This window comes from Drosophila biarmipes, chromosome 3L (genome assembly GCF_025231255.1).
Source record: "Drosophila biarmipes strain raj3 chromosome 3L, RU_DBia_V1.1, whole genome shotgun sequence".
In the NCBI taxonomy this organism is placed as follows: Eukaryota; Metazoa; Arthropoda; class Insecta; order Diptera; family Drosophilidae; genus Drosophila; species Drosophila biarmipes.
Window position 1 is genome coordinate 23435192 of NC_066613.1, and position 17161 is coordinate 23452352.

A 17161-nucleotide genomic window follows, 5' to 3' on the forward strand; every position below is an offset into this window, starting at 1 on the left:
ACTTGGCCATACCCAAAAAGTGGGTCAACTTGTATACAATATATATTAATTTGAAGCCTCATGGAAAGTGGAACCGAGGGTAAAACAAAAGCTGAAGGGGATCCTCAGTTGATGCGGCACACGTTGCTCTCGCTGTTGGATCGCCGCCACTTGCTGCGGAACTCCCGATGACGCAACCTCATGGCCTGCACCTCCGAGGAGTTGGAGTCCGTGGTGCTGGCCAGGTGGAGGCGCTCCGAGCCAAAGCTGTCCAAGCTGCTGGAGCGGCGGCAGATGTGCAACTTTGGCATGTAGTGTTTCCGGCTGCAGCGGGCATTCTCCTGGTTATTCCGGATGATCTCCCGGGCAAAACGGGCCATGACCTTCTGTTTGTGGTGACGATTCCACAAGGGACCATGGGCACAGTTCTCCCGGATCCAGCGACGTGCCTCCCGACATCCCACATACAAGCTCTGGTGGCTATAGGTCTTCGTGTCCAACATAAAGCCACGATTGCCCAGCAGACCAAAGCCAAGGTCGAAGACATTACGTGACAAGACCAGTGGTTCGGGTCCATCTTTGGTCTTAAATTTATTCGGACCCACCGGCTCCATGGGTCCCTTGGTCTCCTGGTAGAAGCGACGATCCTCGGCAGTGCAGTACGGCCAGGACTCGAAGCTCATCGAGCCACTGTCCTTCATCTCAAAGTCCACGGGCAGCGAGTCATTGAACCTCATCTGATCGATCGCTATTAGTTTGCCATGCCTGTGGGTCACTTGGTAGGTGATGCCCGCGGGATCTGGTACTTGAATGCAGCCTCTGCCGTGAAAACGATTGTTCAGGAACTCCCCCGTGTACCTGCTGCCATCTGGATAGATGTAGACACCCAAGTTCTGCATGCCCAGATCATCGCTGGGGCCAACGTATTGGGCACCAGTCATTAGGATGTCCACTTGCGTGATGCTCGAGCCTTTTGTTGTCTTCTGATTCGAATCCATTTTTAATCTAACTTTGGGTATTTTGGGAAACCGAAAATAAATGTACAAAAATAGAGTTTGACCTTCAAGGCTGCGGAATATTGAGTGATTACTCAATGAATTATGGTTCGCAGTAAGTTATCAAATGCTAATTTACACAAGTACTTCCCTCAAGCTACAAGATAAGCCAACAAATCACGCTAATGCCCCACTAAACTTTGCCTAATTACCCACCCGAGACTTTTGCTATATAAATAAGCCAGTGAAAGTAGAGGGTAACATAGTTTTCTTGGAACCATGAAGCTGTTAGCTCTTCTTTTCCTAGTCCTGGCCGTTGCCATTGCAGAGGCTAAAAAAGATAAGAAGAAGCCCGAAGAACCCGATCACATAATCACCAATGGAAGCCCCGCCTACGAGGGGCAGGCGCCCTATATAGTGGGCATGGCCTTTGGCCAGAGCAACCTGTGGTGCAGCGGCACCATCATTGGCGACACCTGGATCCTCACCTCCATCCATTGCCTAACGGGCAGCTCCGGGGTGACCATCTATTTTGGAGCCACGCGACTCACTCAGGCCCAATTCGCGCTGACAGTGGGCACCAGTGAGTATGTCACTGGCAGTCAGCATCTCGCCCTGGTGAGGATTCCCAGGATTGGCTTCTCCAGCCGGGTCAACAAGGTGGACCTTCCGTCGCTGAACGCCAGATCCCAGCGCTACGAGAACTGGTGGGCCAATGTCTGCGGATGGGGAGTTACCACCTTCAATAATGGCCTAACCGATGCGCTGCAGTGCGTCGACCTGCAGATAATGCCCAACTCCGAGTGCGTCTCCTACTACGGATCCACCACGGTCTCCGATCAGATCCTCTGCACCCGCACTCCCAACGGCAGATCCACCTGCTTCGGCGATGCCGGCAGTCCTCTGATCACCAAACAGGGATCCACACTCGTGGGCATTTCCGCCTTCGTGGCCTCCAATGGTTGCACCCTGGGATTGCCTGCTGGCTTTGCCAGGATCACCAGCGCTTTGGACTGGATCCGTCAGAGGACGGGCATTTACTACTAAGGGGGTCATGCAGTAGAAAAACTAAATAAAGATGCCCTATACCTGAACAGCAATTATGAGATTGCATTCTGTGAATCGGTCTAGATAGATAGATAGATAGATAAGAATTTATGCATTAAACATTTTCTTATTCTTCATTAACATACAACGTGAAATAATTTATTCCTTCCTACGTTAACTAAAATTTTAAACTGAAAGAAAGACATAAAAACAGATTGAACTACGTGATCCACAGGATCTACAACTCAAAAATGGAACGCGTCATGTCGAGGTAGCTGTTGTGGCGTATGAGATTGGACTGCACCACGTTGATGTTGTCCGCCGCCCGCTTCTGCATCATGGCGTTGACGGATCGGTAGGTCTCCATGACGTCCAGGGGCAGCGAGTGCTCGCCGAAGCTGTCCGACTGGCAGCTGGAGGCGCCGCCCGACTCCGGATTGCGCACATCCGAGGTGCTCGTCCACTCGCGAGGCCTCTCCACCTTCTCCATCTCGGCGCAGGGATGCAGCTTGCGGTACTCCTCCTGATCCTGCTGCCGCTTGTCCAGCATCCTGCCATAGGCTCGCACACACATCTCCGTCTCCCAGGCGGGATCAGTGGGCGCCACGGAGCGCCTTCTGGCCATTTGCAGCGGCTTCTCCTTCGCATGACCCCGCTTCTTGGTCAGCTTGTGGTAGTACCGCTCCCGATGGACTTCTCCCTTGGGAGCATATATAGCAGTCTTTCGTATTTGAGACTTCTCGGTGGCCAAATTGTTGGCTATGATGCGGCGGCAAAAATCCGAAGGTGGCTCAACCACGCGCGAGGTTCTGGCCTTCCTGCAGTGACGCTTGATGAAGTCCTTGTCCTGCTGGCAGCCCACGTACATGCGACTGCGGAAGGGACCCGGTCGGTCCGTCATCCAGCAGGTCTTACTGTTGAACAGGCCCTCCTCCACGTCGTAGCAGTGCGGCGGGATCTCGCGGGGCAGCATCTTGGCCGTGATGAAGGCCGTGGGTCCCACCGGCTGTTGGCCATAACGCCGCTCGGCATGGTAGCGCCGATCTGCGGGCGTCAGGTAATCCCAACGGTCGCACTCCAGCTTCATGTCGTTGAACCTGCCCTCCACATGCAGGCCATCGGAGAACCACATGTCCTCTACTGTCACCAGGCGGCCATGCTCGAACTCACCCTTGACAGTAAACCGGTAGGGTTGGGCCAGTCGCAGGTGCCCGAAGCCGTGGAACTGCCCCTGGTGGAACCTGCCACGATACTCGCTGCCATCCGGATAGCGATAGCTACCAAAGCCGTCCATCACATTCACCAGCCTGTCCCAGGCGCCCTCGTAGCTGCTCCGCGTGACGAAGTGCCTCTGCTGGGCCTCCGCATACAGCTGCGACATTATCTCGGGTTTTTTGGGACTCTTCCGTTTTTTTTTTTGGACAGGGGTAGGGAATTTTGTGTGTAGTCGAAGCAACCAAAACCAAACTTGAACGTGCCACATGACAAGCTCCGCCTGACCCACTCGAACTGGCCTGGCTTGTTGAGATTACGCATCAGCTTTATGACTAAATAAATGTTTGGCCCGCACACTCGACCTACTGCCCACCGCCCACGCCCAAAACCACTGGCCAAGTGGAGAGTGTCCAGGGTGTGTCCACCGCATCCGCATGCCCATACCTATGCCCATGCCCATCGCCATCCCCTTCCACTCGGTTTTGGCCGCTGTCGCATGTCTGGCCTAATGAACACTGGGATACCCTTGTGCCCTGCAGAAGTTTGCTGTGTGATTTGCAGCTACCTGCTGCTTAAATAGCCCGGTGATTTAACTTGTTTATTAACTCCCCATAAACCAGAAACCTCCAGTCATCAGAGATTTTGCATGCCTAGTTCGGGTTTGACGTGTGGGGTAAGTTTGCGAAATAATTCTAATTAGGTTAAGGTTTGACTAGCATAACGAAAACCACTTTTGATGTAAGCTTAGTTAATTAGGGGCATTTACTAGTAGCGAAAGATTAGTACCTCGGCTTGGTCAAATTAGTTTACAGATAAATCTGAATTCTCAATTATACTAAAACGATTTCCAAAACATGTTTTTTGGTAAGCAAAGGTTTATATCAAAGAAAAATGTGTAATAATAAGTTATAGTTATACAAAAAATCTATATTTTCCTTGTTATTTTCACAATATCCAACATAAATAGGTGAAATAGCAATAAATAAAATAATAAATATTTGTTGTTTTCAATTTTAAAACCTGATAATTAACTTTTATATAAAATTAAGTTATAAAATTAAGCTAGTTTGTAGAAGCCTTGTGTACAATTAACGAATACTTTAACCAAATTTCATATCTATCTGACAGATAACCAACTAGAACCTTAACAGGACATAGAGAAATCGGCGAATACCAAACATTTTTCTAAATTCATGCTTTGAACAACCTTTACCCATATAAGCTTTTTAGTTAATTTCCTTTTCCAGATGCCCCAGCAAGCGTATCTTGCATCCAACTTGGCCAAAGATTTCTTTGTCCACCTGTCTACTGACGGCTGTGAAAAATGATTTTAACAGCCAACCTGGCATCGCTGCATTGCTTGACCGGGCCAAATGCGACCGGCAGTTAAGTGCTATTGGTGTTTATGGCCATTGGCAGTGGCAGTGTGCTCTCCCACTCCTTGGCTGCGGAATATAGCCATTCCGGCGACCATGTCGTTGGCCAGGCCAAATCGTAAGCACTCCCGGGTGGGCCGTAAATCAAGCTCACTTACCTCACTGTTGGCGCCGGTGGCCGCATTGCTCCCGCTGCTGGTGCTGCCCACGCAGCGGAAATCGACGGAACCACCTGATGAGCGTCGCGGTTTGCCGATGTCCAGGCGCAGGATTCCCGGCTTGGGTCGCCGGGGAGCTGCGGCAGGCGGAGCTGCTGCTCCAGAGGGCTCCTCGTCGTTCTGCATGGTGGCCAGAAGTACCAGGAGTACCGAGAAAGTACCGAGTACCGCGATTATTCACCGCGCACACGTCCGCCGTGCAGCGCCAACGCGAACTGACTACATCCGTGTCCTTTGGCCAGGACTCTGAAGCAACAATTACGCGCGCAGCCACGGGCACTGAAAATAAAATGTGAATTAAACGCGCCACCCACGCGATAAGTGTCAATGGCTGTGCCATGCGAGTGTGTATGTCGTGCCTGCTTGCCTGCCACTTTTCCAGGAGGATGATGACGTTGGACAGGATACGGGACACGGGACATGGGACACAGGACACAGGACACGCGGCACTTTCAACTGCTTCTCCTGGCTGTCAGCGACTCACCGGGGCTCACATGACACAAAGTGAACTTCCTGCTTTCAGGGTCACCGCTGCCGCGGCCTACCTCTGTGTAATTATGTCTGCCGCGGCCCCAAAAAGTGTCAACAGCTCGGCCCCGAAAACACGGCAAAATATCGCATGTCGCATTCGCCAGGAGGAAAAACAACGCCATTTTTCATTTTCATTTTTACTTTTACTTTCACTTTTCATTTTTATATTTTGCGCCTTCCATTAGTGCGATGCGTTGGCTGGTGTCCTTAATTATGAGCGCACAAAAGGTAGCCTCACGTTGGTTTCTAATTGTGATACCCCGCATTGATGGGGTATATGGGTTTGGGGCAGAAAATGTTTACAGAGTCCTAAAATATATAGGTATTTACCTATAAATTAAATTAAAAATCTAAAGAAGTACCAGTTGTAGTCGTATAAAAATAATGGTTGAAATTTAGGTTGTCTTACCTTGTGCAAATCTTAATTGAATTTACGTTGAATATGCTAGTGCATAATCGTCCTCCTAAAGGTCTGCCGAAACCCCCCAGAAAAAATAATTTCCTTTCCATTTAACAAAAATGCGATTTAATCTTGTACATTAATTTCCACATTTCCAATTTTATATATTTTTTATACCCTATCTGTTATTGGTTGTGTAATAAAATGGCTGCATTTAAGCTTAAACTCCCCAGTCAATTGCTGGCCATAAATATTTGCACCCTGCCAGTGAATTTTCCATGGCGAACTCCCCATAAATACTTACGAAAGCTGAAAATATGGGTGGCCTCCCTGCCAGTGGAAGGTATCACCCATTCGAACACATTCCCGCTGCATACAGAGATGGTATCTCCACCACGACGATCCCACTCGGACAGAGTGCGCTTGCTGGCTGCCAAGCCCACCTGCTGGGCTGTGTGCTCCTCCTGCGGCATGTCCTCGCACATCCTCGCATATCCTTGCACATCCTGCATGTCCTGCCCCTGCTGATATGCAATGCAATGCCCTTCTATTACATGCAAAGCGCGTTAAATTAATTGAACTGTAAAGTGTCAGCGGCAGGAGCCAGGATAAGGACATCTAGCAGCCCAGCATGTTGCATTTAATTTTTATTACTTTCACTTTATTCTATTGCGTTGAACCGGCGAGCAACTAATATTAATTCAACTTGGGTAGAGTGGCTTATAAAAAAGTTTTCCTATTTGTCGCAAATGCTTGCGGAATGCATGTGGGTGTGGGTGTTTCTGTGTGTGTGATGTGTTTGTGCCTGCTGGTTTTTATGCTTAGTACAAATTTCAGTTTCAGTCTCAAAAATCGTTTGCATAAATTAACTAAAACCATTTTACGTAAATTAATTTGTGTTTTTTCTTCTTGCATCTATAAATTTTGTACCTAAATTGCAAAAATGCCATAAAATCGTTTTGGGAAAATCGTCTTTTCATTGTGATGCCGGAGCAATAAACGAAAAAGCTACCAAATAATGCAATACAAACTCGACAGAGTGTTTGATGATGATTGAAAACCATTTGGCCGGCTTTAACTGCACTCAAATTTGAATTGCAAAATTTCGCTTACCGCCCCCGAACGATGATGATTGTCACAGATGTTTCTGCATATTCAACTAACCCTTAGTTATCTGGTTTCACTAACCCTAACTTAACCGATCAGAGGGGAAGTACAATCTGCTGTACAACACCTTTGCTGCTGGCCAACTAGCATCTAGCCACCCCGTTTTTTTTATAGCCAGCAAGTCCTCATAAATTTCGAGTAAATCGCTTATACGCCACGTATGCCGCAAGTTCGGTTTGCACTTCCCCATGGAAGCTGACTTAAATTTATAGAGTTACCCCAATAAAATGCGGAAAAAAGGAAGGGAAAGAACTGCCAAGCGTAAAAGTAGAATCGATTTATGCATAAAAACGGTGAAGCTGGCAAAAATTTATGAATATCAAACATTTTGATCTTTTTTGGCCCGGGAAAAGCCACCTCCTGCGTTTGCAGCTTCTTCTGGCTTTCCTGGTTTTCCTGTTTTTCCGGAGACAACCTTCGCTTTCTGTTGTTTGCTTAGCTTAATAACCAGTTTTTCTCGTACACGAAAAGTTGGTCAAGTTAAGCAGTAAATGCTTTTGTGCCCTCCGGCTTCTGGCAGTGGGTGTGTAGAGGTGGCTGGGCTTCGTGGCGTATGATTAATGTGCGTGGCTTGTGCGCCTAATGAATTGGCCACATAGAACTGCCTCACATAGAACTACCTGCTACTGGCCCCAAATACTACCATTCAGTTAATACTTAAATACACATTGAGCTCGCTTCTGTGGCCCGCTAATTGACTTATATCCTATGCCTGTTGCATGGCATCTCAACGATGAGCATGTCGTTCGTTTCGCTTCGTTTGGGTTAATTTGGTCCTTTAGTCTATTGGTCCTGCTAGGCCTAGGGGGGAATTTATCAAGCCTATGCTAAAAACTCACTTAACAGCTAATAAACGCACACATTACGCACAAAATACGATGAGGGGCGACCTCAGAACGTTGTCACTTTGCCCAGCCGCATGCCGAGCAATTTACGACGCTTTTTGGCGCTCAGCTTGGTCCAAATGGTGCTGCTGCCCTCCACCAGCAGAAATTCATCGCATAAATCATCCGTCTCCTTGGTCTGGATGACGCCTCCGCCGTAGAAATGATCCTCCTGGTACTTCTCCGAGCGCGAGTCGCCGGACACAAAGCCGCTTTCCGGCCGGGACAAGGAGGCGGTGTGCCACGGAAGCTGCTGGAACCATCGGGCCACTTTCGCCGTCGACGATAGCTGCGCGAAATGGAAATGGAAAGTCGGTGGAAAAGCGGGGCGAGTGAGTAAAGTCAGTGTGTAAATTTATGCAAATGAGTTATGTGCGCAAATTGCTGCCCAAGCCCACCAGTGAAATCCGTAGAGGAGACTGCGCAAAAAAATGGTAAAGAAAACCAACTACCGAGTGGAGTGAAAAATGGCGACACTTGTTTTTGCTGCCGCTCCTCCTTTAGCCCACGGCATCGTTTTTCATTTATCCGGGGGGCGAGATTCATACACTGGCCGTGGTCCCACGGGGCGGATACTTAATGCGCTTAAAAGTATGCTGCATGTTTTTGTCGGCCAAGTCATTAGGGAAATTGCCCAGCCTGGCGTTAACTTTCAATTATTAACGACAATATACATGGGGGATATATAAAGGGGATCGAAAGGAAGGCCACTTGTTTTTACATAATTATCCGGTATTTATTATTATTTCCTTGTCGGTCTGCCTGTATTTGAAATGGTAATTTACATATACATATAGCTCTTGGCCCGGCAAACTAATTAATGCATTTTCGCAGGATAAAGCCTATGCGGGTCGCGCATAATTTCAATTAAAATACAACAATTTACAAAAATAACAGTATCGAACCTAAATAGTTTGGTTTAGACTAGACTCATTAGCTTAAACACTAGATAGATTTCATTTAGGGGAGAGAAAATACTTTCAAACGATTGATGGCGAACTTGAGTAAGTTACTTCGTTGCTGATATGCTAGGATTATGTTTCACAAATACTTTGAACCAAACTCGAACTCTGACTTTGGCACACTTTGAGCTAGGGGCTATTGCTAAGTAGTTGTATAATATATATTCTACACTTATTTAGACGATGAGCTGGGCAAATAATTGGCACATTACAGGCCCGCAATGCTAGGACACCTAAAATGCATAACTAAAGTACGGGGTTTCTCCTAAATTAATACTGTTCCACCCACTCATTCACTCGTCTCTCACACTCTCTCTGCCTTTCTCTCTATCTCCCTGGAGGGCTTAACCTATGACCTGGTCCTATTTGGTGGTGTGCCTGGCCCAGGTGGTCCGCTGCACCTGGCTCATCATCTGGCTGCGATTGGGCACCTTCTCGCTGGTGCTCCGGGTGATGAAGCTGGGCGTGGCCGACAGCTTCCTCTGGTGACCCGCCTCATCGGTGACCCTCAGTAGGACAGTATTGAATCGGGTCTCCCGACTGCTGCCACCATTGCTGTTGCCATTATTGTTCTGGTTCTGACTGGGATGCTGGTTGCCATTGCTGCTCCCGGCACTTATGTTGTTATTGCTGCTCCTCAGCCGCGGCGAGGAGGGTGAGTCCAGGGTGGAGGAACTGCGACTGGTGTCCCGGGTGCTGGTCGATCCCCCACAGGCCAGGCCAGCCAAGTTGCCATTCGACACAGCCGCCTTGAGTTGCTCCTCCAAGTTATTCAGATTCTGCTCGATGCTCAGCCGTATGTCCTCGTTCAGGGAGGAGCTGCCGGCAAAGGAGTTCCGATTCATGGAGCCCAGCGGTGAGGGCGTCAGCGTTCCCGTGGCCGCCGGTGAGGTGAGGAAATTGAATCCTCCAGCTCCTCCTCCGCCGGCATTGTTGTTCGGCGTGGCCGGTGTGCAGGACAATGGATTCACATAGAAGAAGGAGTTGTGCCCGGCAGAGGCAGAGGGCGTCTGCTGACTCTGGCCAGGATTGGCATTCAGATTCAGGGACTGCAGGCGATTCAACAGCTCCTGATTCACTTGGAACAGATCCTTGGACAGGGCATCCTGCTGCTGTTGCTGCTGCAACTGATTACTGATGCTCTGAAGGGCACTCATCGAGGGATACGGACTACTGCCCCCCGCCACGGGAGGGGGCGTGGCCGGATTGGGGGACTGTTGCTGCTGCTGCTGTTGCAAGTTCTGGAGGTGCTGGCTCTGCTGATTGAGGCCACTGAGCTGGTGGCTCAGCGAGGTCAGCTGCTGATTGATGCTGCCCAGATTGCTGATCTGCTGATTGATCGTGGCCAGATTGTTGTTGTTGCTGGTGGCCTGCAGCAGCAGTTGCAGCTGCGATTGCTAATCGAAGGTGGGGCGAAAGGTCACAGGGCATTAGATTCCAGAGTTCGCTCAATCGGGAAGAGGAACAACAACGAGAACGCACAACGAAAGGGGGCTATACTATAAACACTCGTGCAAAAACAAATGGCAGCCAAGAAAAACAGAAAACAAAGAACATGCAGCAAGAACGCACAGCTAGGAGAGGCTCAAATTTACGATCGCATAACTCAAAAGCTTATAGAGCATATATAGTATGTGGTCTATAGGGCGTAAGGCTCACCTGTGGCGCCATTCCAATATTGGCCGACGTGAGACCCGCACTCTGCTGTTCGTTGTAGGCCCCCAGGGAGGCCAGGTGCTCCAGCAGCTCCCGGTTCTGCTGCAGCAGCTGTTGGGTGCGCGCCTGTAAGGGGATATGATCCAAAAGTTAGCCTGGCATGAGGAAGATATCTGGGGGATGGGGCACCCACCTGCGCCTCGATGCGCGCATTGGTCTCCGAGATGAGCTGCTCCCGCACCAGCATCAGTTGGCCCAGCGCCTGGCGCGTTTGCAGAGCCTGTGCCTCCAGCTGGTCCTTCAGCTGGGTGATCTCAGAACGCGGAGAGGAGGGTGAGCCCGGGGACTTGTCGTCCACATCGCACTGTAGAAGAAGGATGTAATAAAAAATAATATAAAATTAATCTTTTTATGAAGTGATAATCATTCTTAATTTATATTAGAACCTTTCATTGAGTCAATTTATTTTATATGAATAAATTTCAATTTACAGATCAAATTGCAGAAAATACAACAAACATTCTAATAATAGATAGAGATAGATTTTTAATTACTTTAAAAAAAAACACAAGCACTAAGCACTTTAAATTTCAGCCTGCTTTAAATAAGGTCATATACTCAATTAAATTGTGCATACTTTCTGTGAAAACAAAGACTGTTCAAAGAAAATGTGTTTTTCAAAATATAATAAACATTTTAATATACCATTCTAAGAAAACTAATGGCCATTCTAGACAGTTTAGCTCAATACATTTCAGATACAAAACTTTCGATTAATGTTCGGCCGCACTGTGGCCTTCTTGAAGTCATAAAAAACTGAAACTTGACATACAGAATGTCATAAGAATGTTTTATTCGAAAATAACTATTAAAATGACATATTTAATTTCGAAACTGGGACATTTTGCGCCTTTACAACCGAAATGCCTTTCTTTTATGCACCATTCAGCCTTGACAGTTCTCAGGGGCAACTGGAAATGTTATTGAATCCGAATACTATTGTTTTTCCAAAATGTTTACCCTCTCCCGACCACCTTGTTAGGTAAACAAATGCGAAATATTATTTTATACGTTATGAGCTAAACAGAAACAGCCAGCAATGGCCCGGGCCACATTGTATTTGATTTCAGAGATTTCGGCTAATTAAAATTCGACAGCGCCGGCATTTTAATGGCCCAGCGAGGATATGGCTGTGATTTGGGTTATTCGGTTATTATTGGCGGGCCATTGGCCAGAATGATTATGACTATGATGGACATAAGTTACTCGTACTCACCAGCAGGCTGTTCGATTTGCGTAGGCTCGAATGGGATGGCATCAGCTCCAAGTGGCTGGGGCGCTGCGGCTGCGTGTGGTTCAGGTTCAGATCGGGCGTTATGGCCAGGTGCTCTATAAATAGGTGGAGCAGAATCGGATTTGCGAATTAGCTACCTGACTAGCTGCCTGGTTGGTCATCAAGTGGGCCGTGTAAGGCCGCCGGCGCCGACCGCCCGCCCATTTGTCAAGGTCGCGGGACACCCACGCGGCCCACCTGGCGGCCACTTTCGCGCTTAATTTCCCATTAATTACACCGTCTAGAGTTCAATACTTGTTTTGATTATGCACGCCTGTCCAATTAATAATGCTGCCATTATCTAGACCCTCGCAAGATCGCTAGGAAGGCAAAGCAGATTGGGGCGCGCCAGGTTCAGCTGAAATTTCATTTTGATTTGTTGCAAATATTTGGGAAATTTTCTTCTCGGAACTCGGTGATCGTGCGCCTTTAATGTGTATTTATTTTCATACAGCCCGTGGGCTTCGTTTCGCACCTGAGGCACGTGTTAATTGCCAATGAAGTGCTGCGAGCGCTGTAAAAATCCTTCACAGCATGTAAATTAATTTGCCGTTTCGTATGGTTTTGGCAAATAATTGTTGGAATTCGCCTGCAAAAAAATATTGAACAAGGATTCCTCATTCGCCGAAACACATGTTCTTCGGGGCTAAATTTAGCCCACCATCTTTTGTATAATTTTTACAGCCCAAATGACCCATTTCGCGGAACACATCATACTCAATTAGAGAGCTCGGCCGAACAGCTGCAAAGCCATTCTGTGACATGGAACAACAATTAGTAATCCAAATGTTCGGATTTTGCCCATAGCCAATCTATATTATATGGGTTTTGCAATTTGGCTGGCCAAAGACAATAAACAGGGTGTTGATTAACATAATGGCGTCGCCGCAGTTCGTAAATAACTAACTAAATTGTTTATTACTTTTAAGTAAAATACAACAAAGGATTACTAAGTTGCACAATACAACAAAATAAAGATCAGAATATTGGGAAAAATTTGAATAACTTTAAAGAAGCATATTAAAAAAAATTATATAAACATAATCTATTCTAAGTTTAACTAGTTATTTAAATAAAAAAAGTTTCTTGTATCTTGGAACAAAGGGGAATTTCAGCTTTTCCTAGGAAATTTCCCAGCTCATTTCTACTGATAGCATACTTTCTGGCGTCTAGGCCAGGGTATTGAACTTTGAACCTCGCCCATCTGATCCAACTAATCTCGGACGCATTTCGCCCAGACATAGACAAGCACCCGTGTTCATAATTCATTATTTCGGTGCCGAGTCGCTGGTTAAGGCTACTTAAAAGTCAGCCAGCGCAGGCGGGAAATTACTATATAGCGAAAATTACAAGACCGCAGACTCGGTGGATGAGAAATTGGGATAAATAAATTATTTTTGGCACACGACTTGGGGGCACTCCCCCGCACATTTCTGGCCAATAAGCCACGTGTGTGTTCCGTGGTCTTGGCCAGGTTTGTCGCCTGGTAACCGCTGATGCCATGGCTATGATGAAATTTATCAGCAAATAATCCATCTCCGATAAGTAGCAACCTAGCGCGGCTACCCCACCTTTCCGCTGGCTCGTTATTTATATTTATATTCTTAGAATTTCTTGCGAATGATGTCGCTGCTTGGTTTTAGACAAAAGATTGCAAAAAAGAATTGCTTTTCTTGTGAGCTCCCACAATATTATTCTTTTTTCCATCTTATTTTTGGCAGCAGCAACGCGTCGATGACGTCAAACTACGCCTTGCCTGTGTAAAAGTATCTGAGGGGTGGGGGAAAAAGCTGTGAGGCGGGGGGTTTGAAAAGATGGAAAACCGCACGAAGATTATTGAAAATTGAAGCAATATGTGGAAATTGCTTAACAGCGACGAAGGGTATGTCGAAAGCTGCTGCTGCCTCTGTTCTCGGTACTTTTATTCTTATTTTTATTTTTTTTTTAATATTTTCTTCTCATATGCGCAGTCATCTTGTGTGTTGTATTTTTTTTCTTTAGCAACGTGTATTGCCAATTGCCTTTTCTGTGTGTATATAGGAATATATCTACAGCACGTCTGCAGTTGCATTTTGTGTATTTACGGAAATAAGGAGGAGAGAACACTGTAAAATGTTAAACCAAATAAACAAGATACGTTAATACACTATCCCTATCCAAACAGTAAACTATAACCGAATAAACATCTTTCGATTTTTGTTGGAACTTAAACCTTTTTTTTGCTGTTTGGTAAAGACCTAAACCTTAAAATCAGTCCCTTTCCTGGACCACCCGGCCCCGGGTGAATAAAATGCAATTTAAATGCAAATGCCGCGCTCGCCGCATCGAACTGAATTCGAAATTAAAGAACGGACATTTGCATGGGAATGCAGAAGTGAATAGAAAACTAATGCGACCAGTGGCCAGGCTCCGGGGAATCCAGATTCTCGGAGATTCAACCAGGAAGCAGCTGATGGCGGCGACGACACCCAGAGCTTTTCATTTATTTATTGGCCAGGCAACGAACCAACGAGCATTTTCCCCCCATTTTTCACCATTTATTTCCTCCCCTGAATTATTTCCAGCGCCTCCAAGACGACACTCACCTTTCTTGGGCGTCTCGTTGTCGCCGCCACCGCGTTCTCCGTCTTCGCTCAGCTGCTGCTCGCTGATTTGCTCCACGTCCAGGAGCTCCGACGAGGATATGTCGGAGCGTTCGTCATTGGGTTCCAGGGAATTCTTATGAAGATTAAATTTGTGGCACACTTCAAAGGCTTGTCCCACGGTGCGAACGATGCGCATGGCCTGCGACTGCAAGAGGCGTAGAGGAGAGAGGGGATTAAGTTAATTGCATTATGGTGGCTCTGGAGAGCTCCCCCAGCCCCACACCGCACCCCCCTATTAAGACATAGCCCCCACCCCACTCCCACATTGACAGCAATTAAGCCGCCACTGAAAAGAGCACATGGCGCATTACGCATACGCCCCGTTGGCCGCATGGAAACCCACCTCCGGATCGCTCGTCGCACAGCCGCAGGAAATTGCATCCTTTGTGCGATTATTGCATAAATTATCACAGTCCGCTCCCGTTATTAAGCCCGCCCTGCCGCGCTCCAGGGGGGAGCTGCGACGCCTCTGCCTCGCCTGCCGCTGCTCGTTGAGGATGAGTGGTAGTATTTGGTCGCCGGCTATGATGGGCTCCCTGAAGGATAGCTTCTTGCGGGGCTTGTCGGTCTTGGGTCGCTCCAGCATAATGCTGCCATTGGCACTGCCCCCTCCACCGCCGCCACTGCTCAGGCTGGAGCTGCTCTGCTGATCGCTGAGACTCTTGCGGCGCTGCAGCTGATGACGCTGCTCGGAGCGCTGGTGGAGCAGGTGAGCTCTTCGCAGGGCCTCCGGCGAAGCCTCATAGTGATCGCCGGGCAGACGTTTCAGCTTCAGTCGGGCCTTCAGCACGTCTCCATTGCTCTGGCCTGCAGAGGTCGCGGAACTGCTAGCCTTATGACTGGACTTGGCCACCGGCTGCTCTTTCTTTATGATATACACCGTGTTCTCATCGTCATTGAAGAGGATGTGCTTGGGCTTGTGGTCTATATAGGTGTCGTCTATGAAACGGGGTGGCTGACCTCCAGCCGACAGGGGAACCATTTCCCTTTCCACGCAGCCTATAAGTTCCCTGATATCCAAGCTTTTATTTCTGGACAAATGCTTCTGCTTCTTTTTGTGCGAAGGAACAGGGGATTGTGGTGGCTTGTTCTTGAGCTCCAGGTGCTTATCCCCCACCAGGATGTCACGGATGAGGCCACCACCGCTGCGAAAGATGTTCTTTGAATAGTGCACCTCCGAGGGCTTCTCCGCCGCTGGAACCACCGAGGAAACGGAGGCCTGCTGTTCCGCCTGCTCACACTGATTCGGATTTTGATTCTGATTCTGGACCTTGGCCATGTTCACCTTGCTGCGACTCCGCGTCCAGGGGAGGAAGTCAAAGGCCTTGGTGATGGGACTGCGGGGAACGTGGGCGGAGCTATCCGCGAGGTGCGGATGGCGCTGCTTGTGCGGAGCAGCCATGACGAGGGTCTTCTCGTGCTTCATGGCCACCAGCAGCCCGGCCAGAGGTAGCTGATCTGTCTGCGAAAAGTATCTACAATCCACAATGGGCTATCCGCAAGGTCGTTAGCTCGCCAATTTGTCACTGCCCACTTCAAAGTTCAATGCTGTTCAATGTTGTTTGGCTCACTGTTTTTCGCCGTTCTCAATCGGCCAATTAGTTGGCTATTAATTTCATAATTGCTTAGGGTTCTCTGGGTTGCTCCCTTGATCCAGGTTGTTCACACACCGCCGCCGATGCGCCATTTTTCACACCTGCCAGGTGCTATATATATTGTTTATGTTCCTCCTTCGCCCCTGGGCTGTTGTTTTTGCTGCTGCTGCTACTGTTTCTTTTGCGCGTTTGTATTATTTTTGTATCGAATTATTTGCAACTCTTCATGTTGCCTACATATCGGAAAAATATATATGTTTTCGGTTATTTTCCGAATATTTCTGCCGCCTGCAAGCCTGCCTGAAATACTGTCAATCTGTTGTGGCCATTGTTATGGTTCGCCATCGGCCGAAATTTATGTCAATCAGCAAGCGAATGATTTGCATGGGTTTTCTGTCAGTGAATCAGCCTGCTCGTTGCATTTTCATAAGCATCGATGTTTCGAAGGCCTCGTGTTTGTAAATATTCTTAAGGAATATTGAACTCTTGTCTTGTTTTTGCGACCTATTTTTTCTTTGGCATTTACATACCAATAAGCTCTGTTAATTTACAATTAAGTAATATTTGGGTTACAACATCTTTTTGTAATTTTTCGATACAGAAATGAAAAAAAAAATATTTTTATGCCTAATTTACATTTTGTCCGGTTTTTTGTGTACTTTAAAAAGGTCACATGAGTTCTAAACAAATTCATATGTGACCTAGATATATACGAATACGTGAAATAAATGTACTTGTTTATAAAATTAATAAATACATTTTTAGGTCCGGTAGGTTATGTTACATAAACCTTAACTTTCTCAGCATTTAAACAGATAAAAAATGTCATAAACTGAAAAAGGGAAACCATTTAGTCACAAAATAACAATTTTAAATGTTCTAAAAAATCCCCAAAACTGCTGAACACTTTCTCACAACTAATTAAGGCTAAGCTGGTTTGTGGTGGTTTCCCCTTTCAGGGGACTCTCGGGCAGAACTTGGCCAGCACTCGAGCACTTTGAAGGGCTACTTCAGAGGCGGCAGGTTGAGCACTCGCCCGAACGACATTAACAACACATCAATTTGAATTATTTTGACAAGCAGTGACAGCACTTGTTGCGCAAGTTGGCAAACTATGTGGAGAGTGTGGGAAAGCATGCTTGAAGCATGCTTACAAGA

General features: G+C 47.3%; 4 protein-coding genes and 1 pseudogene across 10 annotated transcripts in view; 2 read left to right on the forward strand and 3 right to left on the reverse strand.

Moving 5' to 3' along the window:
• Positions 1 to 29: 29 nt before the first annotated feature.
• LOC108035383 (MORN repeat-containing protein 5) lies at positions 30 to 1074 on the reverse strand. Its single transcript, XM_017110989.3, has one exon. The coding sequence runs from the start codon at positions 975 to 977 to the stop codon at positions 105 to 107; it is 873 nt and encodes a 290-aa protein (XP_016966478.1). The 5' UTR covers positions 978 to 1074; the 3' UTR covers positions 30 to 104.
• Positions 1075 to 1215: 141 nt separating this feature from the next.
• LOC108035384 (serine protease 1) lies at positions 1216 to 2074 on the forward strand. The gene has a single exon (XM_017110990.3). The coding sequence runs from the start codon at positions 1254 to 1256 to the stop codon at positions 2019 to 2021; it is 768 nt and encodes a 255-aa protein (XP_016966479.1). The 5' UTR covers positions 1216 to 1253; the 3' UTR covers positions 2022 to 2074.
• Positions 2075 to 2143: 69 nt separating this feature from the next.
• On the reverse strand, positions 2144 to 3527 carry LOC108035385 (uncharacterized). Its single transcript, XM_017110992.3, has one exon. The coding sequence runs from the start codon at positions 3502 to 3504 to the stop codon at positions 2260 to 2262; it is 1245 nt and encodes a 414-aa protein (XP_016966481.2). The 5' UTR covers positions 3505 to 3527; the 3' UTR covers positions 2144 to 2259.
• Positions 3528 to 4708: 1181 nt separating this feature from the next.
• LOC127010794 (uncharacterized) lies at positions 4709 to 5183 on the forward strand (annotated as a pseudogene).
• Positions 5184 to 6391: 1208 nt separating this feature from the next.
• The window catches only part of LOC108035199 (capon-like protein), a 45666-nt gene continuing 34896 nt past the window's right edge, over positions 6392 to 17161 (reverse strand). For 2 of the 7 annotated variants that reach the window (XM_017110695.3, XM_017110696.3), the window contains exons 2-7: positions 14752 to 16236; positions 14349 to 14553; positions 11707 to 11819; positions 10624 to 10794; positions 10434 to 10556; positions 8508 to 10171 (exon numbers count right to left, since the gene is read on the reverse strand). In XM_017110695.3, coding sequence (XP_016966184.1) covers positions 9137 to 10171; positions 10434 to 10556; positions 10624 to 10794; positions 11707 to 11819; positions 14349 to 14553; positions 14752 to 15834 — 2730 coding nt within the window. In that variant the 5' untranslated portion in view covers positions 15835 to 16236 and the 3' untranslated portion in view covers positions 8508 to 9136. Of the gene's footprint in view, positions 8102 to 8507; positions 10172 to 10433; positions 10557 to 10623; positions 10795 to 11706; positions 11820 to 14348; positions 14554 to 14751; positions 16237 to 17161 lie in introns of those variants that run through there. The other 5 variants (XM_017110697.3, XM_017110698.3, XM_017110700.3 and 2 more) reach the window with 4 other exon arrangements.